This window comes from Hordeum vulgare, chromosome 6H (genome assembly GCF_904849725.1).
Source record: "Hordeum vulgare subsp. vulgare chromosome 6H, MorexV3_pseudomolecules_assembly, whole genome shotgun sequence".
NCBI classification, from domain to species: domain Eukaryota; kingdom Viridiplantae; phylum Streptophyta; class Magnoliopsida; order Poales; family Poaceae; genus Hordeum; species Hordeum vulgare.
Genome location: NC_058523.1, coordinates 128,212,818 through 128,239,994, shown reverse-complemented (window position 1 = coordinate 128,239,994; position 27,177 = coordinate 128,212,818). Strand labels below are relative to the sequence as shown.

At 44.3% G+C, this 27,177-nt stretch overlaps 1 protein-coding gene across 3 annotated transcripts in view; it reads left to right on the top strand.

Moving 5' to 3' along the window:
* Nucleotides 1-25,483, top strand: part of LOC123401453 (putative callose synthase 8) — a 38,994-nt gene extending 13,511 nt beyond the window's left edge. The window contains exons 6-41 of one of the 3 annotated variants that reach the window (XM_045095277.1): nucleotides 633-749; nucleotides 848-940; nucleotides 1,022-1,113; nucleotides 1,233-1,359; nucleotides 5,398-5,535; nucleotides 5,618-5,694; nucleotides 5,764-5,938; nucleotides 6,516-6,641; nucleotides 6,740-6,857; nucleotides 6,989-7,317; nucleotides 7,595-7,647; nucleotides 7,726-7,786; nucleotides 8,083-8,164; nucleotides 8,281-8,330; nucleotides 8,408-8,494; nucleotides 8,573-8,707; nucleotides 8,780-8,877; nucleotides 8,953-9,037; nucleotides 10,037-10,197; nucleotides 10,313-10,436; nucleotides 11,631-11,725; nucleotides 11,831-11,978; nucleotides 12,062-12,213; nucleotides 19,960-20,066; nucleotides 20,164-20,262; nucleotides 20,356-20,424; nucleotides 20,616-20,802; nucleotides 20,883-20,994; nucleotides 21,210-21,329; nucleotides 21,404-21,519; nucleotides 21,593-21,676; nucleotides 21,871-21,983; nucleotides 22,062-22,291; nucleotides 23,762-24,604; nucleotides 24,692-24,877; nucleotides 24,956-25,483. In XM_045095277.1, the coding sequence (XP_044951212.1) occupies nucleotides 633-749; nucleotides 848-940; nucleotides 1,022-1,113; nucleotides 1,233-1,359; nucleotides 5,398-5,535; nucleotides 5,618-5,694; nucleotides 5,764-5,938; nucleotides 6,516-6,641; nucleotides 6,740-6,857; nucleotides 6,989-7,317; nucleotides 7,595-7,647; nucleotides 7,726-7,786; nucleotides 8,083-8,164; nucleotides 8,281-8,330; nucleotides 8,408-8,494; nucleotides 8,573-8,707; nucleotides 8,780-8,877; nucleotides 8,953-9,037; nucleotides 10,037-10,197; nucleotides 10,313-10,436; nucleotides 11,631-11,725; nucleotides 11,831-11,978; nucleotides 12,062-12,213; nucleotides 19,960-20,066; nucleotides 20,164-20,262; nucleotides 20,356-20,424; nucleotides 20,616-20,802; nucleotides 20,883-20,994; nucleotides 21,210-21,329; nucleotides 21,404-21,519; nucleotides 21,593-21,676; nucleotides 21,871-21,983; nucleotides 22,062-22,291; nucleotides 23,762-24,604; nucleotides 24,692-24,877; nucleotides 24,956-25,186 (5,220 nt within the window). In that variant the 3' untranslated portion in view covers nucleotides 25,187-25,483. Of the gene's footprint in view, nucleotides 1-632; nucleotides 750-847; nucleotides 941-1,021; nucleotides 1,114-1,232; nucleotides 1,360-4,704; nucleotides 4,729-5,397; nucleotides 5,536-5,617; nucleotides 5,695-5,763; nucleotides 5,939-6,515; nucleotides 6,642-6,739; nucleotides 6,858-6,988; nucleotides 7,318-7,594; nucleotides 7,648-7,725; nucleotides 7,787-8,082; nucleotides 8,165-8,280; nucleotides 8,331-8,407; nucleotides 8,495-8,572; nucleotides 8,708-8,779; nucleotides 8,878-8,952; nucleotides 9,038-10,036; nucleotides 10,198-10,312; nucleotides 10,437-11,630; nucleotides 11,726-11,830; nucleotides 11,979-12,061; nucleotides 12,214-19,959; nucleotides 20,067-20,163; nucleotides 20,263-20,355; nucleotides 20,425-20,615; nucleotides 20,803-20,882; nucleotides 20,995-21,209; nucleotides 21,330-21,403; nucleotides 21,520-21,592; nucleotides 21,677-21,870; nucleotides 21,984-22,061; nucleotides 22,292-23,761; nucleotides 24,605-24,691; nucleotides 24,878-24,955 lie in introns of those variants that run through there. The other 2 variants (XM_045095279.1, XM_045095278.1) reach the window with 2 other exon arrangements.
* Nucleotides 25,484-27,177: the final 1,694 nt, after the last annotated feature.

The window sequence follows — 27,177 nt, the reverse complement described above, 5'->3', positions numbered from 1 at the left end:
CAATGTCGAGGCAGGCGGGCGGCGCGGTCGGGAGGAGTTCAGGCACACGCGCCATGGGGGGCTGAGACGGGATCCAGGAAACGGGATAAAAAAAATTTGAATCGTGAGGACGAGTTGCGGCGTCCGGAGACCTAAACCTAGGCTCTAATACCATGTTAGGAAAGCAACTTATCTTTATTGAAGGCCCAAGGGGCATATATATATTACACAAGACTTGAGGTGCAAGGAAAGTAAACATAGACTGATAAGGACTCCTAGACTAATACTAATAGACTAATAAGGACTCCTAGACTAATACTAATAGACTAATAAGGACTCCTAGACTAATACTAATACTTCCTAACAGTGCCAACCACCTCCTCCACGTACGCAAAACCGGGTGCTCAAACCCACCAAACTGGCCTCAGGGGGTGATTTGCCTGGTATTTGTCAGTCCAGGGGATTAAGAAGCCGGTTTTGCAGTTGGGGGGTGATCTGCTCGAAATCTAACAGTTCAGGGGGTATGTGGACTTCTTTCGAACAAAAGATGATAGTAATTCTTCTTTGGAATGAATAACCTTTAACCTGTTACTTAGTTACTGAGCCTGCATTCTGAATTTAGATTGAATTCCTTATGATATACTATTGTGCAGATCAAAGTTGCAGTTGCTGCGGTGTTTAATGTACGCAGTCTTCCATTGGCTAATGTCCAGGATGGAAAAAGTCAGACAGATATTTTTAGATGGCTGCAAAGTTGGTTCGGATTCCAGGTTGACTAGTTATCTCTTCAAATATCAGATTTAGTACCAGTGATTTTCTCTTGCATTTCAGCTCAGTAAATAGGCTTGTTTTTTCTTGGGTGGCGTAGAAAGGGAATGTTGCTAACCAAAGGGAGCATCTCATTCTTTTGCTTGCAAATATGCATGCTCGGTTGAATCCAAAGTCATCCTCTGCTCCAATGGTATTCATTCAAGAATATTGTTTGCCTTATCTATCTTCTGGTTAACATATTAGAATAACATTTTGATATGCCTGTTTTTAGCTTGATGAAAGAGCAGTAGAGGAATTATTAGCGAAAACATTTGAAAATTATCTGACCTGGTGCAAATTTTTGGGGAGAAAAAGCAACATATGGTAAGCATATGCAGTTCTCATTTCTTTAGATTGGACTGCATCTAACTGAACATCAGCTTGAGTGAATTTCAAGGATTTTTTTTTTACTTGAACTAGTCTTCTTTTTATTGCACTTGCAGGTTGCCCTCTGTGATGCAGGAAATTCAGCAGCATAAACTTCTTTACATAGCTCTTTATCTTCTTATATGGGGAGAAGCATCAAATTTAAGACTTATGCCAGAATGCTTATGCTACATCTTTCATCATGTATGCAAACTTTTGTCCTTCGTCTTTCCATTGCTCTCACTGCCTTAATGATTCAAACTATAACTAAATTTAGTTTTTTCTTGAAATCATCTCTGAACATTTGATATATGTTTATTGGTTTACATCGGTCATATAAATTTTCATTGCTTGGTAGTAAAATCTAGCATGTAAATGCTTCTGCCAGAAGAATCTTTTTATAATATAATAACACTATTATTAGGAGTAGTTCTTACACATTTGTTGTGGACAATGGACGAGAACAACAATAACAATAACCATGCTTATAGAATTAACATGTGCTAAGTGTTTGGATGTTTTTAGTGTTTGTTTTTTTTCTGAACTGTATTTTAAGTTGACTAGCTAAATGGTAGGATGCATGGTTGTCCTACCAAGCAACACATGTTCAAACCCATATTTCTCTTAGGAGTATGTTGCAGGTGCCTAGTACCCTTTAGCCTCTTCTCTTTGCTAAGTTGAAAAGCCAGATTCCAACCTAGTAGGATATGTTGGTTCTTGTGCATCTGCAAATTTGTGTGCATAAATATGGTCACATGTGCATTTTAGGAAAAAAAAGGAAAGACCGACTGCATTTATATTGTAAGGCTATCTTGCTCGTGTTTTTTGTATGGTGCGATGTGACTTTTCAAGCGCAAACTTTTGCAAATACGCTTGTAAATACATTCTAAATATCTTAAAGAACATCAGATTGTGTAAAAAATACTATCTGTTTCAGTGGAAAATGGTCAAAGTTATTGCTTTAATTAGCAGGACAAAATATTTTAAAGTCATATTCCTTGCAAAAAGAGAACGATCAGACTTATGGAATCCGCCTCAGTACGCCCCCTTTCAAAAATATAAAGGGCATTTTTGTCTTTCACTATTAATTTATGCTAATCATGATTAAACTGCGTTGGCTCATCCCTGCCTATGAAAAAATGGAATACGCCGCTCATCCCACTAGTGCCGCTGCGGCTGTTCGCTGGAACCGGCTTCCCGGGATTGCGATAACAGGCTGGGGCTGCTCCTCATCTAGGGCAGGCTGAAGGCTTGTTTGTGCACTAGTCACCCTGCTCCCCAAGCACGCGGACGCCCACGCTCTCGGTGACTTCAGGCCCATAAGCCTCATCCACTTGGTTGCCAAGATCTTCGCCAAGGTCCTGCAACTATGCCTTGCCCAGAAGCTCAACTCCCTCGTCAGAGCGAGTCAGAACGCCTTCACGACAACTTCATCCTCGTGCGCCAGTCCACTGGCCTACTACACCAGCTCGGCGCCCCGTGCGCACTCCTGAAGCTGGACTTGACACGCGCCTTTGACTCAATCAGATGGCCTTTCCTGTTTGATGCCCTTCGCCAATACGGCTTTGGCACCAGGTTCCTAGATTGGCTGGGCATCCTATTCTCCTCTGCAAGCACCAGGGTGCTCGTCAACGGAGAACCAGGCCCGGCATTATGGCACAGATGTGGGTTTCACCAAGGCGATCCACTATCCCCACAGCTCTTCGTGCTCGCAGTCGACACCCTATGCCGTATGTTCCGCCGCGCCATCAAGTTGGGCGTGCTACAACAGCTTCCTTCACCCATGGTGCCAGATGCCTTTGGTCTCCCTTTACGCGGACGGCATGATATTCTTCTGCCATCCCACTTTGAGTGATATCTCCGCCGTGAAGAGCATCTTGCAGCTATTTGGGAGCGCCTCCGGCCTCCAGGTCAACTTTGTGAAGAGCACGACCACTTTGATTCACAGCGATGTGGATGCGGCCATGCCCGTTGTGGAGCTGCTGGGCTGCCACATTGTCGAGCTTCCCATCACCTACTTGGGCATCCCTTTGACGTTGCGCCAGCCTTCCGCTGCCCAGCTACAGCCCGTCGTCGACAAGACCACCCACATGCTCCCCTGCTGGAAGGCGTATTTCATGAACAAGGCCGTCCGCCTTGCGTTCGTGAAGGCAATCCTCAACATGATCCCGATACATCTGCTGATAGCATTGGCACCCCCCAAGAAGACCATCATGGCCTTCAAGAAGATCCAACGAGGCTTCCTCTGGGCAGGGCGCATGGAGGCAAATGGCGGGCACTGCCACGCCAACTGGCAAAGGTTTGCCTGACCGATCTCTCTTGGCGGCCTTGGCATCCACGACCTCATGCTGCACACATGGTGGCTCTGGTTCAGCCGCACAAACACCACCAGTGCATGTGCGGGCCTAGACCTGCAATTCTCCGACGAGGAGCGCGCATTCTTCTTCGCCTCCACCACTATGCAGCTGGGGAATGGCACATAGGCCCTTTTTTGGGAGAATCGATGGATTGGCAGACGCTCCATCCGCGAGATCGCTCTGCTCCTATACGCGTGCATCCCCAAGCGTCGACGCAAGATTAGGACGGCCGCAGAGGGGTTAGAGGCCAACCGCTGGGCGCAAGACATCCAGGGCATGGTGGGCGTCCACGAAATCGGGCAATACCAACTTTGGCACCTGATCGACGATACAACCCTCTCTGCCGAGCCGGATCGCCTCACCTGGAGATGGAGCGCAAACAGCGTCTATTTCGCCAAATCAGCATACACCGCCACCTCCGCCGGATGCACAACCTGCGCCGCCTGGAAGCTCACTTGGAGAAACTGGGCACCGCCACGCGTCCGCTTCTTCCATTGGCTTGCCCACATCGACCAATGCTGGACAGCAGACCGGCTTGCCCGCCACGGGCTGCAACACCCCGCGCGATGCCCCCTCGCCCGCCCCTTCGCCCGACAGATCTGGCATGAAGCACTACACTGGCTACTGATCCGATGCGCCCCGCTAGACGATGAGCCATCTCTACACGACTGGTGGCAATTGTCAAGGCAATCAGTCCGAACCTCCATGTGCAAGGGCCTTGGCACCATGACCCTGCTCGTCCCATGGATGATTAAGGACAAGGCCGCCTTTGGGCAAGCGCTGGTGCTCTAGGGCTTAGAGCCATCACCCCCCAAACATGGGATGTTCATTGATTTCATCGATTCGGAACCTGTAATCACCTCGTAGGAGGATTGTAACAACTCTCTCTCTTTTCAATGCAATGATTCTCGAAAAAAGGCTTGTTTGTGCATTCCATTGATCGATCCACAGACAAACTCGTTCCGCTGTCCGCGCCACAACTGAAGATGAAATATTCAGGGCTCGCACGCTTAATCAATACTATGTGCGTTCTTAGCGGCTTGGTTGCAGCGGCTTCATTGATGTCCGTGTTCTGCTTGACCCAATGCTCTAATTTCTTATGAAAGCTGTGCACAATCCAATGGATGGTTGGATATACATGACAGGCTGCTACCTGCTGGAGCATCCAAGCGCCGTGCATGCCATCTCGATGATGAGATAGCAGTCCATGAAACATGTGAGCCAACGGATGTTTTTTTTTTTGAAACTGAGGGATGGATTCTTTTGTTAAGTTAATTATTATAATTACTAAGCCGTCAATCCGTCATACCCTTTCACTTGAAAAGGTATGTTTTAGTGTCCACCATGGATTGCATTAATGTGTGTGTGTGTGTGGGGGGGGGGGGGGGGGGGGTTACAGTGAAGCTGATCCTAATATCTGAAATAAGAATGGCCAGAGTTACCTGCTTGAATTACCAATGGCAAGTCTCTCCTCTACATCTCTCCTCCCTGCTATCTCCCATCAGGGTATCATGCTGTCAGAGAGTCTCTGTGGTCCTTTTCTTTTGCTGTTTCATAATCAACCATCAGAACTAAAAGAAATGTTTTGGATTTAGCTGGGCTGTTGTTTCTGTAGTACTAGTTCGAGCTGAATTACGTGTTCCCATAGCAACTCCTAATCTGTAGTTAGCTTTTGCTTTCCCAGATAAGATTCTTGCAGCAAGGAGTTTAAGCAAGTGTTATGCATGTTTTTAATTAGAAAAACAAATCTACTGTCACTATTCGAGGATTATATTTGCTTAAAAACACTTCTTGCTTCTAAGTAGTTTCTTTATTTTTGTGCTGAAGACTTTGCCACAAAGTTAAGTCCAAATTTGCTAAAAAAGATAACCACTTGTTGCTTCAGATGTCATACGAGCTGTATGGAGTGCTTTCTGGAGCTGTAAGCTTAATTACTGGTGAAAAGGTCAGACCTGCATATGGCGGAGAAGACGAATCATTTCTTAATAAAGTAGTGGCACCAATATACGACGAGATATATGCGGTTAGACATCCCTACTTTTCAGCAACTAAACTTAGCACAGCTTTCGAAGTTAAAATGATGGCATTATTTTCTTGTAATGAAGGAAGCTCTAAAGAACAAAAATGGAGTATCTGATCACTCAACATGGAGAAACTACGATGACCTCAACGAATTTTTCTGGTCAGATACCATTTTTTGTTGGTGTTGCCTTTGATACTCAAATGCAGTACTAAATATGTTAAGATGCAGGTCTGCAGACTGCTTCAAACTTGGGTGGCCCATGCGTCTCAACAATGACTTCTTTTTCACATCGACTAAAAATAAAAAGTCTCATGAAACTGAGATAAAAAATTCTCAATTGCCTCGTGGATCCTCCTCAGCAGAAAACATTGTTGATTCAGAAGTACCTGATCAATCCCAACAGGTAGTAAATATCAGAACAAGGCCATTCCATAATACAGTACTCCTTCTGTTTCTAAATATAAGACTTTTTAGAGATGCCAATATGGATTACATACGGATGTATATAGACGTATTTTAGAGCATAGATTCACTCATTTTGCTCCGTATGTAGTCCATATTGGAATCTCTAAAAAAGGCTTATATTTTGGAACAGAGGGAATATAATATGTGCATCATATACCTATTTTTTTTGTTTACGTATTCAGTTCCGAGTAAAGCAATCTTGCACTTTTTTTATGGGAAGCAATCTTGTATTCCCATTCATCTGTATTGAGAATATAAGGAAGTAGCGCAATTCAGTGCTAAAGTTTATACTGTAGAAATAATGTGCCGTGTTCCATGTAACTTCACATTCTGACCTGCTATGTTCCCTAAGCTTGTGTTTTGTAATAATTTGCCACATTATTATTTATCACAACGCAATTTAAGCTTTTCATGTACATTCTCAACTAACAGAAATGTGCATGATTCAGTACATTCATTTAAGAATAGTTGTTTATCTGTGCTCTTGTTCTCCATTTTTCTGCTATTGCATATAGCAAACTATAAGTGAGACATCTCAGCAAAGGTGGTTGGGAAAGACGAATTTTGTTGAGGTCCGTTCCTTTTGGCATATCTTCAGAAGCTTTGACAGGCTGTGGACACTCCTTGTGCTTGGGCTTCAGGTTTAGTTCTTACATTAATGGTTGGGGAGTGATACATTTGGATATTGTTTAATCACTGCCAGATCTTTGACCCATTTTCTAATATGTTTTGTTTCCAGATTCTGATAATAATAGCATGGCATGGATTGGAAAGTCCTCTTCAGTTACTAGATCCAATTTTTTTCGAGAATGTTCTGAGTATCTTCATAACCAATGCAGTACTTCGAGTTATTCAAGGTTTATTTGGAATTTGCTTGTGCATATCTATACCATACATTCTGATGAATTAGTACTAACACATTGATGTAACTTTCTTCCTATTGTTCTATCCTCATTTTTCAGTGATGTGTCTAATTGTTTCTGTGCAGTGGTCCTTGATATTTCATTTTCATGGAGAACCAGGGGAACAATGAGATCTAGCCAGAAACTAAGATTTCTCATAAAACTCTTGCTTGCGGTCACATGGGCGATCATTCTGCCCATATTTTATTTCAGTTCTCAAAATTACAAGGCTTGTTCTGCTAGACGTCCCAAAAACTTTCTGGGAATGTTCTGCCTGTCAAAGTATATGATGGCTGTCGCATTTTACCTGACAAGCAATGTGATTGGGATGGCATTGTTTTTTGTTCCAGCTGTAAGCAGCTATATAGAGACATCTACCTGGCGAATTTGCAATATATTGTCCTGGTGGTGCCAGGTATGATCTTTTACCTTGCACAAGAGTAGAACTTGTTTTTGTTTACATTTTGTAGTTAATATACAAAAATATTGTATGTCATGAAATTGATCTCAGTGGAATACATTGTTATGCTATCTTATTTTCCGACATTTGAGTCAACCTAAATTTCTGAAATAATCATTTTCCTTCTATAGAGCTATTAGTCAGCTCTTTGTACTGCATCATGACTTGCAGATCTCGTGCATGCGCATTATACCTTAATGAAGTACTGATATATTGTCAATGATATGTGCAGGCCCCGTCATATGTTGGAAGAGGAATGCATGAAGGCCAAGTACCTTTACTAAAGTAAAACATGAGTATTATTATTCTCCTACTTTGGTGGCCATTTGATGTGAGCTAAATATTCTATCTGTGTCTCGACAGGTATACATCCTTTTGGACGGTTCTTCTATCAAGTAAATTTGTATTCAGCTATTACTTCGAGGTAAGAATATCTCTCAATATAGAATTTATACACCTTTTGCTTTATTATGCAACACAATGCAACTCAAGATTTATTCAGATCAGTGAAAATGCATCTATGTCGGTCCAACTCGATTACAGTTTATAATGTATGTACGATGGTCTTAGGTTATGTTAATGATAGAACATAGTAACACCATTAGATGTTCTGTTTGAGTGTTTGTTATTCTTCTAAGCACGTCTTAGTTTCTTATCTCTATATTTGTTTTGTATGGCCGCTCGTCCTGCTATGTTTTTTTCTGAATATAATTTGAGCAGATTAAGCCTCTTGTGGAACCTACGAAAGAAATCATGAGGGTCAATGTGAATATATATGAGTGGCATGAATTCTTTCCACAAGGTCTTCCCCATATCTCATCTTCCCTTGTCCATTAATCATCTTTTTTACCCAATAGGGTATTGAGTTTGATAACTAACACTGAACACAGAGTGATGATTCTATCTGTTTTGTTCCAGTCAAGAGCAATGCTGGTGCAATTCTTGCTGTATGGGCCCCTATAATTCTTGTAAGAACTCATATGAACTCCAGTATTTAATTTGCATATGGCTCATAAACTAATTAATATCGTTGCATTTTCAACAGGTCTATTTCATGGACACACAAATTTGGTATTCTGTATTCTGTACCATTTTCGGTGGTATGTGTGGTATCGTTCATCATCTTGGTGAGGTGAGATGAAGCGCCACCAAACTCTTGAATGTTTATTTCAGTTGTTTACAGATTCTTATTTCTGATGCTTACTCCTAGATTCGCACAATGGGAATGGTTAGAAGTCGGTTCTGCACCTTACCAGAAATGTTCAATGCTTGCCTTGTTCCTCGCTCAAGTCCAAAGGAGAAAAAAGGGATATTGCCTAGTTTCTTGGAAAAGAAAATATTTAAGGTGGAATCTATTCATGTTCGGTTTACCTTGAAGGTGCTTTTCTTGTTATTTCTCAGATTATATTATTTTCAGGATTTGGGTAAATCTGAAAGACACGACCCAACAAAGTTCGCTCTGGTTTGGAACCAGATAATAAATAGCTTCCGCTCAGAGGATTTAATAAGCAATAGGTACGTTCTGGTTATTCCAGTGCGACAAAAGCTTTATCAGATTACTTTCTCCTTCATATTTCATTGGTTTTGCAGAGAGATGGATTTGATGACAATGCCCATGTCACTAGAGTATCGTTCTGGTTCTATTCGCTGGCCCTTGTTTTTAGTTGCCAAAAAGGTATATGGAACTGTTATGTATACATGACAGCCCATGGGTTCAATGCAATACACTCTGCACTAGTACTTTGGAAATACGTAGCATCTCTCTAGGCTTGACCGTAATAGACTAGTACCATGTAGTAAAAGTGGCAAAGTCTTGTACGGTGTACTCCCGAGCCTTAATTTGATCGTAAATTGCATGAAACTAATAGTAAAATTGTTTCTATGTAGTAAAACTAGTATAACTCTTTATGTCATGGTCTGCAACCTAAGTTCAATGGTAAAGCCCTAGTGAACCAAAGGTAAAATCATTATATATGTAGTAAAAATGCTTTATGTTACACTTCTGAACCTAGTATGGTAGTAAATCGTAAGAGCCAATAATAAAATCATAGCATATCCTGTAAAAGGAGATTGAGGGGGGGAAGGGGTGGGGAGCAAGAAGAAGCGAGTTAGTAAAACAACCATGAAATGTCGTAATGTTTTGGGGATAGGAGAACAATCAAATAATAGAAAATCATGAAGTAATTATTAACTGGTGTTAATTACAAGATTTGTACAGCATAATACCGAAATTTGGACTACATATCTTGATTTCCACTACAAATTAATTATTTTACAAAATAATGCTGGAGTTTACTGCAATTTTTTTACTACATATTGTTTGAGTTTACTTTTACTACATACAGTTTTTAACTATATATTGCTTTAGTTTTACCATAAGTTACTAGTTTAGTACTCCCTCCGTCCCATAATGTAAGACGTGACGGAGGGAGTACATATTCCTTAGTTTTTACTATCACAATTAAGGGCGGATTCCCAGTGGATGGGTTAGTTCTCCTGGCTAGAACAAGAACGGACATCGAGGGTGGGTTTAGTTGGCTAGCTTGGCTCACTCCTGCTAGCCGGAGTGCAAAATAAGTTATTCTGCACTCAGGCTTACATCTGTATTCTGTCTATCTATAAAATATATCATAAAACGTTGTATAATGTTATGCTTGTTTTCCGTCTGCGACAGTTTTCAAAAGCAGTTGATATGGCAGCGAATTTTACTGGAAATAGTGCACAGCTCTTTCAGAGAATAAAGAAGGATAACTACATGTTTTGTGCGATCAACGATTTCTATGAATTGACAAAAAGTATTTTCAGATTTCTTGTTATTGGTGATGTGGAGAAAAGGTAATCATTTTACTTCAACATTACCTCCTTTACTGCATTTTCTCTCATGTTTGCAATGCTTTGGCAATACATGCTCCCGTGAATATTATTATGATGTTTGACAGATTCTATTCAGGGTAATAGCTGCCATATTTTCTGAAATAAAAAAGAGTATCCAGAACTCAAGTTTATTGGTAGATTTTAAGATGGATCACTTGCCTTTGCTGGTTGACAAATTTGAACGGCTGGCTGAGATTTTGGTAACCACTTCACTAGTATTATTGTCTCTCTTTCCCTTTATGTTCTATACTTCACTGTTTTACTGTAACACATCAACCTCAAATCATTTTTCTTACTGTAATCTGTAATTAGAGGATAATTTCATTACGCCTTTTTGGCACACTGGTTGTTGGTGAGGACTAAAAGGTTATAAGGGTAATGGCAGAGATGGCTAGAATTACAGAATTAGTTTGCAGGAAAACCGATGGGCATGAGGAAGGAGTTTGTTCCCAGAGTTCAGGAAATAGATAACTACACTTGTTTTCGTGTGCATTACTTTCGTGGTCCATGAAATGGTGCACCAGAGAGCCAGTAGCAACGCAGAACTGGCTGAGATTTCTTAGCTTCGTTAATTAGTTTTTTTCTTTCTCAAACACGCAAGTGGATGCCATGTACTCCCTCCGTCCCAAAATAAGTGTCGTTGCTCTAGTACAAAATTTGTACTAACTTAGTGTTAAATGTGCGACACTTATTTTGGGGCGGAGGGTGTATATTAGAAGAAACTCAGCCAAAATAATAGTGCCATAATTACAATGATCAACAGAAACCACGAAAACCTAACATCATGAAGAAGGAAAAACAGGGACTAGGGGTAGGTTTTTATCTTTATCTCTTTGAATGTTAAGTTTCTTCGTTGGAAAGATAAGAGTATGGCACTGACATTGTTTTCTGGAATAAGATGAACTAGCCAAAGTCCTTAAAGACTTTAAAACCGCACCATCATTCTTCTTGAAGACATTGATTGCCATTCAGCGTGCAGTTTGCATCCCCTGTTACTTACTAGAATACAACACATAGCAGTTCTATCATAGGGGACGATGAGGTATTACAGTGGGTGGAGCTGTCAGACTAATTTTAGTTTGCATATGGTCGGATGGGGTGCTTGTAGGGTTAGTAACAAATTTGAGTGACAGCCTATTTCTCTGGTACTTCCTCCGTTCCTAAATATAAGTCTTTTTAGAGTTTTTACTAGAAAACTACATACGGATGTATATAGACATACATTAGAGTGTAGATTCACTCATTTTGTTTCATATGTAGTCTTCTAGTGGAATCTCTAAAAAGACCTATATTTAGGAACGGAGGGGGTAGTATATATGGCCTTCCTATATTTTGATTTTTGAATCCTATTATGTCAGCACATGTAGTGAAATTTATGCCTAATGGTTACCCAGTATTCAAACAAACAAGGCCTTCAATATGAGGTGACAATTTTACTCCAAGATATCATTGATTCCCTGATCCAAGATATGCTCGTGGATGCTCAAAGGTAACAATAACATAATATAACAATAACATACTATATTTGATCATTCTATGCTTTTACATCCTTTTGTTTTGTGGTTACTATGATAACAGTCTCCTCTTTCAACAGTGTATTGTATCAGATAAATTCTTCTGAGACACTGATCTCTGATAACGATGGAGCATTCGATTACTACAAACCAGAGCTCTTTGCGTCGATCAGCTCAATATCAAAAATTCGCTTTCCATTTCCTGACACTGGTCCACTCAAAGAGCAGGTCGACATAACCCTTCATTAGCTATGACAGAGTGCAGGAATGGTAGTAACTCTCTGAATGATGAGATGATTTGGCATATTCAGGTTAAACGTCTCTACCTACTACTTAATACAAAAGAGAAGGCTGCAGAAGTACCATCAAATTCAGAGGCTCGCCGACGCATTTCATTTTTTGCAACCTCTCTTTTCATGGATATGCCGGCTGCTCCCAAAGTGCGCAGTATGTTGTCATTTAGGTAATACTTGTGCTTTTCAAATTCTGTTAAAACTTATTTCAGGTTAATTTTGATAATATCAGTTAATGAGCTCTATGATCTAATTTGTGGCTGAGGGAAGGTATTTGTAAAATCGTCACTAAAAGGTGTTGAAGTATATGTGGATTGCCCAACCTTCTTCATAAGTTTGGACTTCTAGTTCTACTGGTTGGTGCATGATGTTATGAAAGCAACTTGCATTCCCACGAGGTCATAGGCCAGTATATATACATGTACATGTGTAGGATATTGTCGGAATCGGGGCTCCGGGGACCCAAAGAGGTTCGAACTCTGGGGTGCGCTGGTTCCCCCGCTCTGCTCTACCTCGCAACCTCGCGGTGACACTCCGGCGTGCACGAGCTAAGGAAGAAGAACAGTGGACACGACAGTTTACCCAGGTTCGGACCACCTTGCGGTGTAAAACCCTACTCCTACTTGTCTGGATTGCTTGAGGGTGAGAGAAAATACAAAGGTCGATTCTGGCTAACTCCAGGTTGATCCCTTTCTATGGCGGCAGCCTGCCCTATCTTATACTGGCCCCAGTCCTCTTCCCCCGAAAACACAAGACGGGAAGGGTTGCCACAACGGCCAGTTTGAAGGGGGATAGCACTGCAACTTATCCTGACAAAGGTAGTCTTTGCCTGCAAAAGCCCCCTACCGTGACACACTGGTGGGCTCGGGGATGACCTCCGTCCTAGCGAGCCCCCAGCCTTGGTCTTTTTGCACCAAACAGGAAACCTTTGGAGGTTGCTTTGGGGACCGGCAAGCTGGCCCTGCTCCCTTAGCACAAAAGAGGAAAACCTCCTCATCCGTGCCTGCTGGCACGGTTCGTGGCGCCGCTCGGCGTGGCACGCGTCACCCACGTGAAGATGCAGGACCGTGCGACCCCGCCGGGCCACCCTTGATTAGTCCGCCCCGCGAGTACCTCCGGGGCAGCCTCGAGAGGCGACCTCGCGAGGGGGGATTTACGTGGCTCCTGACGATGCTTGCTGACATGCACCTCGCGAGGGTCTTGCCCATGAAGTCCAATGGTGGACCGTGCTGGACCTATGGCATGCGTCGCATCTTGGGCCGCAGGCGGACGGGCCTGGGTACCCCTAGTCCCCCGGGCCCGCAGCATATGCACAATTCCTCCAATTGAAGGGGCGAAACGGTGTGGGCTCCAACCGCATGCGGGTCAGGCGCGACGTGTGGCGCACGAGGGGGCCCGGGACGCCCCCACTTCTCCATGGCGCCTCGACAACTACCCACACCGACATAAAGCCTGCATGCGGTGCGGAGCCATCGTTGCTTTTTCCCTACCTTATGTCCGTCTAGCGAAGGCGAGGGGCGCAGGCCGGCCATCCACCAAATGCTATATATAGGCAATGGGAAGGGTCCCTTGGCTCATCTTCCTGGTTCTTGCTCTTCATTCCCGCTTGTTGTTGTAGTAGCGATGGCGCCTGTGAGGAGGTTCTCCGCTGTTGAGAAGGGAAAAGTAGCAATGGAAGATGCGGAAGTGTCGAAGCCGGCGGGGGGGGGGGGGGGTGTGAGGCCGCCCTCACACGTCCGCCGCCATGCCCGGGGCGCCCCCCCGGGGGCGCGGGTGCCCTCCGCTGGCGACCCGTGCCGGCTCAGGCAGTCATGGAAGAAGCTCAGCCCGCGGACGCCGGGGGTGAGGCGGCCACGGGCGGGTTAGGGGGAATGGCACAACCACCCGTCTGCCCCGGCCGTGGAGCCACTTCGCCGACGCGGCCCGCGAGTTTATCGTGGGGATGGACAACCAACCCCGCACTTGGCTCCGGCTCCCGGACTCCTTCGCGGAGGAGATGGAGGAGCGTGCACCCTGGGGCCTGTCAGATTACTTTTGAAGGAGCTTGTTGTCGATGATCCCAACCTTGTCGCGTGGTTCCTGGAACCGTACGCGGCCAAATCCCTTTGTTGGGATGTCCGGCTTCTTGAGGTTGCACATCCCGAGGTAGTGCTTTCCAGGCTCGTTGTGCCAGACGTCGCACTGCCTGGGAACTCCCTTTCCGGGGTCGATGTGCCGGACGTCGCACTGACCGGAGTGGCTCCTCTCATGACAGCGAAGTCCTTGTCGCTCTTCCCATCAGACTTACATGTCGGGTCTCCCCCGACAGTCGTGAGTCGTGCCTCCCGCACGGACCTGATGGACCCCGAGCGCGTCGGGGTTGTAGTGTGCTCGACCATAGTGCTTCGTGGCTCCTGCACGGTCTCGATAGTCGCCACCAACATGGTCGGGACGTGCCCGACCAGTGAATGTCGTGCTTCCTGCACGGACTCAATGAACCCCGAGCGTGTCTGGGTCGCGACATGGCCGACCAGAGAGCACCGCGCCTCCTTCATGGCCACGTTGGTCGGCAATGTCATGGTCGAGGCCTTGCCGCCCCATGGTTGTCTCTTCGTCGCCTCCCACTTCACAGGCCCCGAAAACAACATTGTCGGGGAGTGGCCTATTAGAGTTGGTGTTGAGGCGAACAAAGAGTGCCGTGTCACCCACACGGGCTTGGAGAACCCTGAGAACCTGGTTTTCGGGGTGTGCCCGACCTGAGTTGACGTGTGCTCCTGCACGGGCTCAGTGGTCGCCAACATCATGGTCGGGGCGTGTCCCACAAGATGTGTTGTTGTCGTGCCTCCTGACACGAACTTGTCGGGTCCCGAGGATGTCGGGGACGCCGTTGCCGTGCCAACTTGCACGGGCTTGTCGGGTCCTGAGGATGTCAGGTCCACGATTGTCGTGCCAACTTGCACGGGCTTGACCAGCGCCGCAGGGGACGTGGTTGCCGGGGTGTGTCTCCCCCACACCCGGGTCTTCATCACCTCCCAATCGTAGTCCCTGGAGAATGTCATTGTCGGGGAGAGCCCTACCAATGTCGGGAGGGGATTAGTTGAAGAGCTCCGTGCTTCCTGCACGGACTTGACGGTTGTCAACACCGTGGTCGCCGAAGGTGCTGCGCCCTCCTACACGGCTTCGGTGCTTGTCGGGATCATGGTCGCCGGAGGCGTTGGGCCCTCCTGCATGGTCTTGACGCAAGCAATCATCATTCCTGGCCCATCGTCCTCTTCAGCCTGGACGAGGTTCGCCACGGCTGCGGCATCCTCATCGGCTATCCTTTTGCGGCAACCACGGGCCCAATGTCCCTTGATGCTGCAATATTGACACATGTCTCGGTCGTCCTTGCCGGCACCTCGTCCAACCCTGCCCTGGGTGCGATTGCCACCTCTGCCCGTGCCGCCTCCGCTGAGCGAGGCACCGCCATCACGTCCATGACCCTTCCCCGCCTCCCACTCCTTCGAGAGTAGGAGTTGTCCGTCGTCGAAAATCTCGCGTCCGTCTTCAAGGCTGTCTTCGACCACCCGCAACCGGCCCGTTAACTCCTCGATGGAGAGCTCGCTCAGGTCAAGTAAGGTCTCGATGGAGACTGCTACCTGAGCGAAGCGAGGTGACACGACACGAAGAAATTTCCGCACGACTCTCGCGTCGTCCATGGTGTCCCCGAGCGCGCGGAGCTGCGACGCAAGGCTGGAGATCCGCATGGCAAAGTCGTTGACGAGCTTACCCTCCTTGAAGGCGATGTTTTTGAAGTCCGCCCGCAGCTTTTGTGTGTTCGCCTCGCGCACGCGGTTGCTGCCGAGGCGTTGGGTCTGGATGGCTTCCCACGCCTCCTTGGCACTTGCCTTCGTCGCGAGCATGCCGTGCATCTCCGACGGCGTGGCGCACATAAGTGCCGCCACGGCTTTCCCGTCCTCCTTCCTCTCGACCGTGTCGTCCTTCATGGGAACCCAGAGGCTCGCTGCATGGAGGTTGCACTCCATGATCAATGTCCACTCGTTGTAGTTCGAGCACGTGAGCATCGGGAAGGTGATGGGCACGCTACCGGTGACTACGGTCTCGCAGACGATCTCCCTAACCACGACCTCACCGCCACGGCCGCGCCTGGACCGGCTGCACCCTCGTTGCTCCTGCGGAGCCGGCGACTGGGAGCCGTCCAGTGATGGCTGCGACTTAGAACCACCCGACATAGCTACTGCAACCTGAGGCTCTGATGCCAATTATTAGCCCAAAAAATTATAGAGTAGCTCGATACCGAGGATTAGACGAAATGAAGGAACAACTAAACTAGTGTAGCGGCTTGTGTGTTGATTCTACTTGTGCTCATGCACACTACCACACACACACTTCTACTTGTGCTGGCTCAACACACACACACACACACACATAGTACACTTGAGGCTGGATGCTTTGTATTGGAATGAAATGCGTTGGCCTGAGTTGCATCGATGGGCATCAACCCATTTTATAGTCTTACAAACCGTCTAAGAGCTAAAAATATCTGCTACTATTAGTTAAGCTTTTGCAGGACTTGAACTCAAGACCTTGGACTCTCATACCATGTTAAGCTTTATGCACTAGTCAACGCAACCAAAAGTCCAAACTGATGAAAAGGGCTAGGCTATCCACATATACCCTTCAACACATGAAACTTAGTATAGTATCAGAGCCTAGAGGTCTTGGATTCAAGTCTCAGCTTTCACAATTTAAATAAACATTTTGCTTGCCCTCACTTAAGCCTCATTGAGCAACACGGGACAAGGGGCGTTGAGGTACATGTGATTCCCCAGATGCAGAATTGAGTTCAATGGATCAGAGAGAGCCGGGGGGGGGGGGGGGGTGATGGTCCTATGCAACTATACAAGTTGGCAAATAGTACGAATGCAGAAGCTAAACTTGCAAAAAAATAGTGGTAAAGTTTTGAAGAGGGTGCATATAATACACCGTAACACATGCAACTTTGAGGGTGAGTGGATTGATGTGGACCACCTCATCAGAAATTGGGCAACATTGAGGACCAAACTTGGGAAAACATTTCTTTCTGCCGTCTGATAATGCTCACGCACAAGCCGCCTCCCCCGCCAGCCACATGTCCAGGTCGGGGCAGAAAACATAAAATGCACGCGAAGCCAAACAGTCTGCTCTCCTTCCCATGTGCTGCATGCTACCAGATTTTTTTCTGCGACGAAGACCTGGGTCATTAATGCATTGCGGTGGTGTAGCACTACCTGGTAGTACGTACTGTGCTCAACATTGTTTTCCTTTTCTTTTCTCACAAAGGAAACACAGTAAGTTGCTGCTGATTGTCATCACACCATGGTATACCTTTGTACTCGCGGTCGTAAAAACACACATAAGATTCTTCCGAGATAATCTATCTCAAGTCGTTGCTGCAAGCCGGGATGCAGCGCTGTAAGACCAATGTTGTTGTTGCACTCCTGGTATGCACTATTGCCGCTACAAGCCGGTTTGCGATGTGATGTTGCAAGGTCGAAGTCGTCTCTTTTGCAACATAGATGTCGTCTTTGTTGCAAGAAAGACCCTTGGTGCAACAATGACAGGTCAGCGTTGTTGCAAGTTGGGAATCGACATTGCAAGGTTGGTTTTGTTGATGCTCAGTCACAAATCAAGGTGCGGCGTTGCAAGGTCAACACCGACATTGTTGCAAGCCGGATTCGGCACTTCGAGGTTGCTACCCCTGATGCTCTGGCAAAAACGGGGCGCGATATTGCTAGGCCGACACTGTCATTGCTGCAAGTCAAGCGTGATGTTGCATGGCGGGTGCCGTGTTGTTGCAAAGGCTAGCCATCACAAGTCGGGACATGACGTTGCAAGGCCGACACAGTCGTCGACGCAACTCAGACGCGTTGTTGCATGACGGGTGCTGAGTTTTTGCGAAGGATAGTTGTCACAAGCTGGGGTACTATGTTACAAGGTGGTTACTGTCGTTTTTGCAGGTCAGACACAATGTTGCATGGCGGGCATCGAGTTGTTGCAAAGGCTAGCCGTCAGAAGTTAGAGCGTGACATTGCCAGGCCAACACCACCGTTCCTACAAGTCAGGCAAAATATTGCCTGGCGGACATCGTGTTGTTGCAAAGGCTAGCTGCCAAAGTCGGTGACATGACGTTACAAGGCCAATGCTGACATTGCTACAAACTCAGACGTGATACTGCATGGTGGGCACCGAGTTGTTGCAAAGACTAGCTGCCACAAGTCTGTGCCACGATGTTTCAAGGCCGACAAATGTAGTTGTTGCAAGTCCTACATGATGTGGCGTGGCGGGTGTCAATTTGTTGCAAAGACTAGCCGAGCACGACATTGACATGTTTGCACCGTCATTATTGCAAGTCAGACACGATGTTGCTTGACGAGCGCCTTATAGTTGCAATGGCTTCGCACTGAACCAACACTACCACAACCCAGGACACGATGTTGCGAGGCTGCACTACCATTACAAGTCGGGATGTGACGATGCAATCCTGGCGGCGCCTCTGGTGCGACGGTTGATCCGACGTCGCAAGGCGGTGATGCTAACACTGCAAGCGGGGAGCCCCGTTGCTACAAGCCGAACACACGGCGCTGCAAGGCTCCATCGTTGCAATGGATGGCCTGTGTTGCAGCAAGTTGAGACGTGATTCTAAAACGTTAGCTGCCACTGCTGCAAGCAGGGACCCACAATAAGCTCGTCGTCTTGCTGCAATGACGGTGCCACGAGTAAGATGATGCATTCTTTTTTTTGTTGCATTCGCTTCTAGGACATCTCGCTGGCATGGGTAGGCTCATGGAACCGAGGACATGAGCATGCCACTTGCTAATTGTGATGTGATTTTTTACCTGTGATGTGATCTTTTACCTGTGCTTCTTTCATGTAAGACTATTCATACTGTAATTGAGCTCATTTGATATATATTTTGTCAACTAGTTGTTGTGAGATTTTAATTGAGCTATTCATGTTATTATTTTGCTATATTTTGTATGACACTTGCATTAGGTAGAAAAAAATTAGAGTGTGCACACCCTTCATTTTATTACTGGGTCCGCCATCCCCAAGCTGGGTCATATGATGTTCTGTGAAGATTGCTGCATGCGACATAGTAGGTTAAACTAGTCCGTTGGGGCCCACCACACATGTGATGTGTGAAAGTAGTAGCAAGCCCGTCGCCAACGCCCACTGAGGCCACACCCACGCAAAGAGAAGAATTAATAGCGGGAGCTCAGGTGCATCATGCGGCTGACACAACATGCTGATGGACTGATCGGGTGGCTAGCGACGGGGCTGATCCGACACGCGCATTAGCCGGTTGATTTGTAGCAGTGCCTCAAAACTTGTGTGGCAGTAGGCTCGGTGAGCTCATCCTTTATTGCCAGGGGGTTATACCAAAGTAGAGCGTGTGGTGGCATTGCCTAGTCTTAGGCATGTCCATATATAACTTTTTTGTTCTATCGATGCATAGAGATGTAAAGTTGTTTAGTTTTGTGTGTGTGGAAAAAGCAAGAAAACATATTCGCACAATGTTTGTTTTGAGAGAAATACGATACCTGAAACATGGATGCTTTTATCAACTATAGAAGTAACTGCTTGGCGGTATCATATTACCGTTGTCTCCGTTAATTGGCCATAATTCCTTTGTAAAAGATGAGAACTTCAGTGCAACATTCAAATAGAACCAAAAGCCACGGAATGTTGTGAGCTCTGAATCTTTTGGGCCTTTATGTTTTTCAAGTAAATCCCATCAATAAGAATACCATTAGGAGCATTTACTTCAATATAGGTGAGTTATGTTGTCAATTGTAATTGTTCTTTGCTTTGGAAATTCGTGTCTATATCAATCACAGAAGAAAGCAAATATGGTGAACATACGATGACATCCTGACATCATGTAATTTGTTCAGCATAGTAACTCCCTACTTCATGGAGGAAGTAAAGTTTTCAGATGAAGAGCTTTATTCAGATCAAGATGAAGCATCCATCCTTTCCTACATGCAGAAGATATATCCAGGTTACTTATGTTTCATATTTCTATTTTCACCCTTTTTTGTTGCAATTGCTTTCGTCAGTTATATTTGTTACTAAGACTCCACATTCTCATTTTTTAGATGAATGGACAAATTTCTTGGAAAGGCTTGGTACAAAGGTAAAAAGTGAAGACATCAGATATTGGGCCTCTTTCCGTGGTCAAACACTAAGTCGAACCGGTAATATGGACTATTAATATTTTCTTTTTGGTAAACTATCACTGAAGTCCCTGCCTACTGGCTGTCTCACTCTCTCCATTATGTACTATTCAGTTAGGGGAATGATGTATTACAGAAAGGCATTGAGACTACAAGCTTTTTTAGACAGGACAAATGACCAAGGTGAGCATAGAAACTTACAACTTATCTTATTCTTCCAACCTGTCATCATTTCCTTTTGATGCTTGATTTCCAAAATGAGTGAAATTTTAAGCTAACTAGATTGTGATAACCGTGATGATTATGTAGTTCTCGTTTTCATATTTATATGGAAACTGGTATGCTTCCAAATATTAATCCTTTTAAATGAGCAGAGTTATATAAAGGACCTGTGGGGACAGAGCGAGAACAAAATAAGAGAAACATCCACCAGTCATTATCAACTGAACTAGACGCCCTTGCGGATATGAAATTTTCATATGTCATCTCATGTCAAAAGTTTGGGGAACAAAAATCTAATGGTGATGCACATTCTAAAGACATTATTGATCTGATGTCAAGGTACACTTTGAAAAATATAAATTTGTAGAGTAATTATTATCTCTCAAATTGTGTTGATATTTCTTGTGTTCTCAATGAAGGTATCCAGCTCTTCGTGTCGCCTACGTCGAGGAGAAGGAAATTATAGTACAAAATATGCCTCATAAGGTTTATTCCTCGGTTTTAATAAAAGCAGAAAATAACTTAGACCAGGTAATGATCTTAGTTTAAGAATAAAATTAGAAATTTTTGTACTGTTTTTATATTTAAGCCTCTAAATATTGTTGTATTAATCATCTTTTCCATTTTATCAGTTATTTTTTCATGCCAATTTTTTATTTGTTCAACTATCTTTTGTTAAGCATGACATGCATAACCATAATATACTTTCTCATAGAAATGCTCTTGCTTGTTGATTATCTACATAGGAGATTTACCGTATAAAGCTACCTGGCCCACCCATTATTGGAGAAGGGAAGCCTGAAAATCAAAACCATGCAATTATATTCACCCGTGGAGAGGCTCTACAAACGATTGATATGAATCAAGTAATAAGTTGAACATTCTTCTATAGCTTGTCTCCATAAAATATTTTCTTTCCACTTATTTGCGGTGCTATCAGGACAACTATTTGGAAGAAGCTTACAAAATGAGAAATGTACTTCAAGAGTTTGTTAGGAATCCTAGGGACCAAGCTCCAACCATCCTTGGGCTTAGAGAGCATATTTTCACAGGAAGGTTTGTAGTTTTCCTGAAATGGCTTTTAAACATATAACGTCTTTTGGATAATATGAGATTATTGTTTGTGCAGTGTTTCATCACTTGCTGGATTCATGTCATACCAAGAGACAAGCTTCGTCACAATTGGACAGAGATTCCTTGCTGACCCCCTTAGGTGAAAACATGTTTCTTATTTGATCTTAGTGTTAGCGATGATGCCATGAACACATTACTTATGTGCTAAGATTTTTATCCGTGCTAAAACTTATGTTAGATATATGTATTTTTTTCTAAAGAATTTAGTGTATTTGTCTATCTTCATTCTGTAAAGTCCATCTGTTGTCTAAATTATCTTTTCCACGGCTGCAGGGTACGGTTTCACTATGGCCATCCAGACATTTTCGACCGGATGTTTCATTTAACAAGGGGCGGCATAAGCAAAGCATCTAAAACTATCAACTTAAGTGAGGATGTGTTTGCTGGTAAGTTAATATTTTCCTTCAGAAACTAGATTGTTATGTCATTTTCAGAGGGTTTCATATTTAATATTAACTCTACAGGGTATAATTCCATTTTGCGTCGTGGACATATAACTTACAATGAGTACATTCAAGTTGGCAAAGGGCGTGATGTTGGACTTAATCAGATATCAAAATTCGAAGCTAAAGTTGCAAATGGCAACAGTGAACAAACCCTCAGCCGTGATATCTACCGGTTAGGGCGGCGTTTCGATTTTTTCAGGATGCTTTCATGCTATTTCACAACAGTGGGATTTTACTTCAACAGCCTAGTATGCCCCTCCCCCCCCCCCCCCCCCCCCCCCCAAATCCATCTCGACGTGCATGCTTGCAAGTCTGTCTCCACATGTACACTATGATGCCCAGAAGCATTGCAGCTAGAACAATAATGTATGGCAATTCCTGAGAAATTACAAAAAATGTGAAAAGAAAGATGAGCAAGAACCATTGAAGTAGAATAATAGAAGAAAAAAGAATATTGCTTCCTGCCATTTAAGCCTTATCTTTTGCTGACAATCTTTGGTTCAAACCTTAAATATGATGTAAAAAATGTTTATCTAAGTTTAGGTCATGGACGACATATCCAACAGTTAGATGTAGCAGAGATGCGCATGTTGAGATGGATATGTGGCCACACAAGGAAGGATCGGGTACGGAATGACGATATACGAGAGAGACTTGGGGTAGCACCGATTGAAGAGAAGCTGGTCCAGCATCGTCTCAGATGGTTTGGACATATTCAACGGAGGCCATCGGAAGCGCCGGTGCGTAGCGGACGGATAAAGCGTGCTGAGAATGTGAAGAGGGGTCGTGGTAGACCAAACTTGACATGGGAGGAGTCCGTTAAGAGAGACCTGAAGGTTTGGAATATCGACAAAGACTTAGCCATAGACAGGGGTGCGTGGAAGTTAGCTATCCACGTTCCAGAGTCATGACTTGGCTTCGAGATCTTATGGGTTTCAACTCTAGCCTACCCCAACTTGTTTGGGACTGAAAGGCTTGGTGGTTGTTGTTGTTGTTGTAAGTTTAGGTCATGGATTCCAGTAAAATCAATGTTTGTCCTAAGACCTGCCGGCTTGATCTTTAGAAAATTGGCAGTTTAAACTGAACTGCTTCCAAGATTGATTTAGTAATTATTGGCCAGACCAAGCTTCACTTTTCTTTTTCCAGAGATATACCAATAGTCTGTTTTATGTTGGTTATCCTTGTTTCAACCAGGTGTGAAAGTTTCACCAGTTAGGGAGCCCTAGAACAGGCCACAATGCAAATACACGATGCGGGCTTCATGCCACATATATCATTGGATAACCAGACATGCTATTTCTCAAAACAAATGCTGATAGACCAATCCAGCCTCATGTAAAGGGCAAATTGTACTTGAAGTAAACTAGGAGGTTCAACCGTGAATTTTGAACGAATCAATTTGCTACGATCTTTATATATATTTTTATTAACGTTTGATTTTGAATATGAATAATATTACCTTTTAAGTTTTTGCACGTTCCTGCCTACAGATCAGGAAAAGTCATACTCATTGAAATTTTGTAGGTTAATCATATGACTTTTCTGTACTTATATTGTAATAATGATCCATGTGGCCCATCGGAATACTAATATTTTTCTTTTCTTTACATACACATTTTTAAGTGACCCGTCACATATAATATTTTGTGTGAATACAATCTTTGAGCTTATCACCAACAGCGATTCTTATTGTTTCAATGGATTCATATCTTGTGCAGATATCAGTTGTAGGTGTTTATGTTTTCCTATATGGACAACTATACTTGGTTCTCAGTGGATTACAGAGTGCTCTGTTGATTAAAGCTCATCACCAGAATATGAAGTCCTTAGAAACAGCCCTTGCATCTCAATCTTTTCTTCAGTTGGGACTGCTCACAGGATTACCTATGGTGATGGAGCTAGGGTTGGAGAAGGGTTTCAGAGCAGCTTTGAGTGACTTCATCCTCATGCAACTGCAGGTTGCTTCAGTTTTTTTCACATTCTCTCTTGGAACGAAAGCTCACTACTATGGACGTACTATTCTTCATGGTGGCGCTAAATATCGACCAACAGGGCGTAAATTTGTAGTTTTTCATGCGAGCTTTACAGAAAACTATCAGTTGTACTCCCGGAGTCACTTTGTCAAAGCATTTGAGCTGCTCTTTCTTTTGATAATCTACCACATATTTAAGAAATCCGATGGAAAGTTTCATGTGATGGTCACGTATTCAACATGGTTTATGGCAATGACTTGGCTGTTCGCACCTTTTCTTTTCAATCCAGCTGGTTTTGCTTGGCACAAGATTGTTGACGACTGGGCAGATTGGAATAGATGGATGATGAACCAAGGGGGAATAGGTGTGCAACCAGAAAAGAGTTGGGAGTCATGGTGGAATGCTGAGAATGCGCATCTCCGTTACTCAGTGTTGAGTTCTAGGATTATTGAAGTATTGCTCTGTTTACGGTTCTTTGTTTATCAGTATGGACTTGTCTATCATCTCAAGATATCTCGTGATAACAAAAATTTTCTTGTGTACTTGCTTTCTTGGGTTGTGATAATTTCCATTGTTGGGCTGGTCAAGGTATATGCTTTGTCCTGAATATGTCTTTGTTTCTGCCAATTGTGATCCTTCATGTTATACTGATTTCTTTTTCTGAAATTTCTGCAGCTTGTTAATTGTGCTAGTCGTCAGTTGAGCTCAAAGCACCAACTCATCTTCAGGTTCATAAAGTTGTTGACATTCCTGGCAGTGGTGACTTCCTTTATCCTTCTATCTTGCCTGTGCAAACTATCCATCATGGACTTGATCGTCTGTTGCCTTGCATTCATACCAACTGGTTGGGGCCTCCTCCTTGTAAGTATCAATAGTGCACTCTACCAATTGTACAATATTATTTTCCGCAACTGCTCTAATTCCTCCCTTACTACACAGATTGTTCAGGTTTTGAGGCCAAAAATAGAATACTATGCAATATGGGAGCCTATTCAGGTCATCGCTCATGCTTATGACTATGGAATGGGTACGCTGCTATTTTTTCCAATTGCTGTACTAGCATGGATGCCTATTATCTCGGCTATCCAAACTCGGGTTCTTTTCAATAGAGCGTTTTCACGGCAACTGCAGATCCAACCTTTTATTATTGGTAAAACTAAACGAAGGTAACTGATGGTTGCATGCGGATGAGAACTGAATTTGTGAATATGATGTATTGGTTGGTCAGGATGATAATAAGCCTCTGTATTCTGGTGTAAATATATTTTTTGGTCCATGTCGTTGACCAACCTAACAGCTCAGTTTTGATGTAGACTTACGTTGTATCCCCAGTACCATTCATGTAATACCAAAACGTTATACTTTTTGTTATTTCTTAGAAAAAGTGGAACTGTTGTACTATTGCTGTTGGACAAATCATGTTGGATTCTAGAATGTATATATTAGAGGAACATGGGTCCCTTTTTACTTTTCCTTTTCCAAAATGGGCCTATTTCTTGGAAAAGTGAAGTGTTCTCGCTGTTTACCTGTGTCCATTGACAAGTTTCTAGGAGCACCGTTCTTAGTTTCAAGTGAAATGCACTTGCGGTACATTAACTTTTCATGTGTATTCACATTCTAGCCCACAAACTGGCAACTTAGAATTTTGTAAAGCTAAACCCGTCTCACTTTTGGTTCGACCCGAAATGAAGCCACGTGGGATGAAATATGTGGTGTGCTGAGTTGGCAGAGGAAGCCATTTTGGTTTCATGCGAAGGTCGACCATAGAAGCCATTTGCTTGGTACGACAACTTACGGAGAGATATAAGGAGCGAAAGAAGGACATGCATATGGTGTTCATTGACTTTGAGAAAGCCTATGGTAAGATACCGTGGAATGTCATGTGATGGACCTTGGAGGAACACAAAGTCTTAGCAAAGTACATTACCCTCATCAAGGACATGTATGATAATGTTGTGACAAGTGTTTGAACAAGTGATGGCGACACTCATGATTTCCCGATTAAGATATGACTGCATCAGGGGTCAGCTTTGAGCCCTTATCTTTTTGCCTTGATGATGGATGAGGTCACATGGATATACAAGGAGATATCCCATGTTGTATACTCTTTGCGAATGATGTGGTGCTAGTCGATGATAGTCGAACGGGGGTCAACAAGAAGTTGGAGTTATGGAGACAAACCTTGGAATCGAAAGGTTTTAGACTCAGTAGGACTAAAACCGAGTACATGAGGTGCGCTTTCAGTACTGCTAGGCACGAGGATGAGGAGGATGTTAGCCTTGATGGGAAGGTGGTGCCTCATAAGGACACCTTTCGATATTTTGGGTCAATGTTACAGAAGGATGGGGATATCGATGAGGATGTGAACCATCGAATTAAAGCTGGATGGATGAAGTGGCTCCAAGCTTCTGGCATCCTCTATGACAAGAGAGTGCCACGAAAGCTAAAAGGCAAGTTCTATAGGACGACGGTTCGACTCGCAATATTGTATGGCGCTGAGTATTGGTCAACTAATAGAGACACGTGCAACAATTAGGTGTGAAGGAGATGCACATGTTGAGATGGATGTGTGGTCACACAAGAAATGACCGAATCCGGAATGATGATATACGTGATAGAGTTGGGGTAGTGCCGAAAGAGCAGTGGAGGTTGTCCCCTCCCTTCAATCGAGTTGTGGTCACTCTCGTGGCCATTATCTCCTTTCCCCTCCAGGCCTCATGTTGGCCGCTCCAGAGAGACGGCGAGGATGGACCGGTAACCATGGTGTCATAGGTTGGTGGATGGATGAGTGGGTGGTGCATTACGAAGTGTCTGGGTGGCGGTGGTGATTGTGGATCAGGAGAAATCCATGGCGGCTTGCCCGACACCGACACAGTGACACCCGCGGGCATCGCTGGACCTTCCCGAAGGGCGTCGGGTATATCCCTCCTCCACTGCCCTCCACGTACCGGGAAAACCCTAGGACTTGTTTGGGCAACATCGGCGGTGGCGTCAGATTCCGTCTTGAAGGTGTTGTTTGGCGTGCAATGCTTCAGAATGTTGGGGACGCGGCGGTACTTCTCTGATGGGTGCAACGATTGCTGATCTTCTTCTCTTCGTCAATCTGCTAGTGTCGGCATTTGTTTCTCTTTCATTTTATTTGTTTTTTCTTTTGGTCTTGT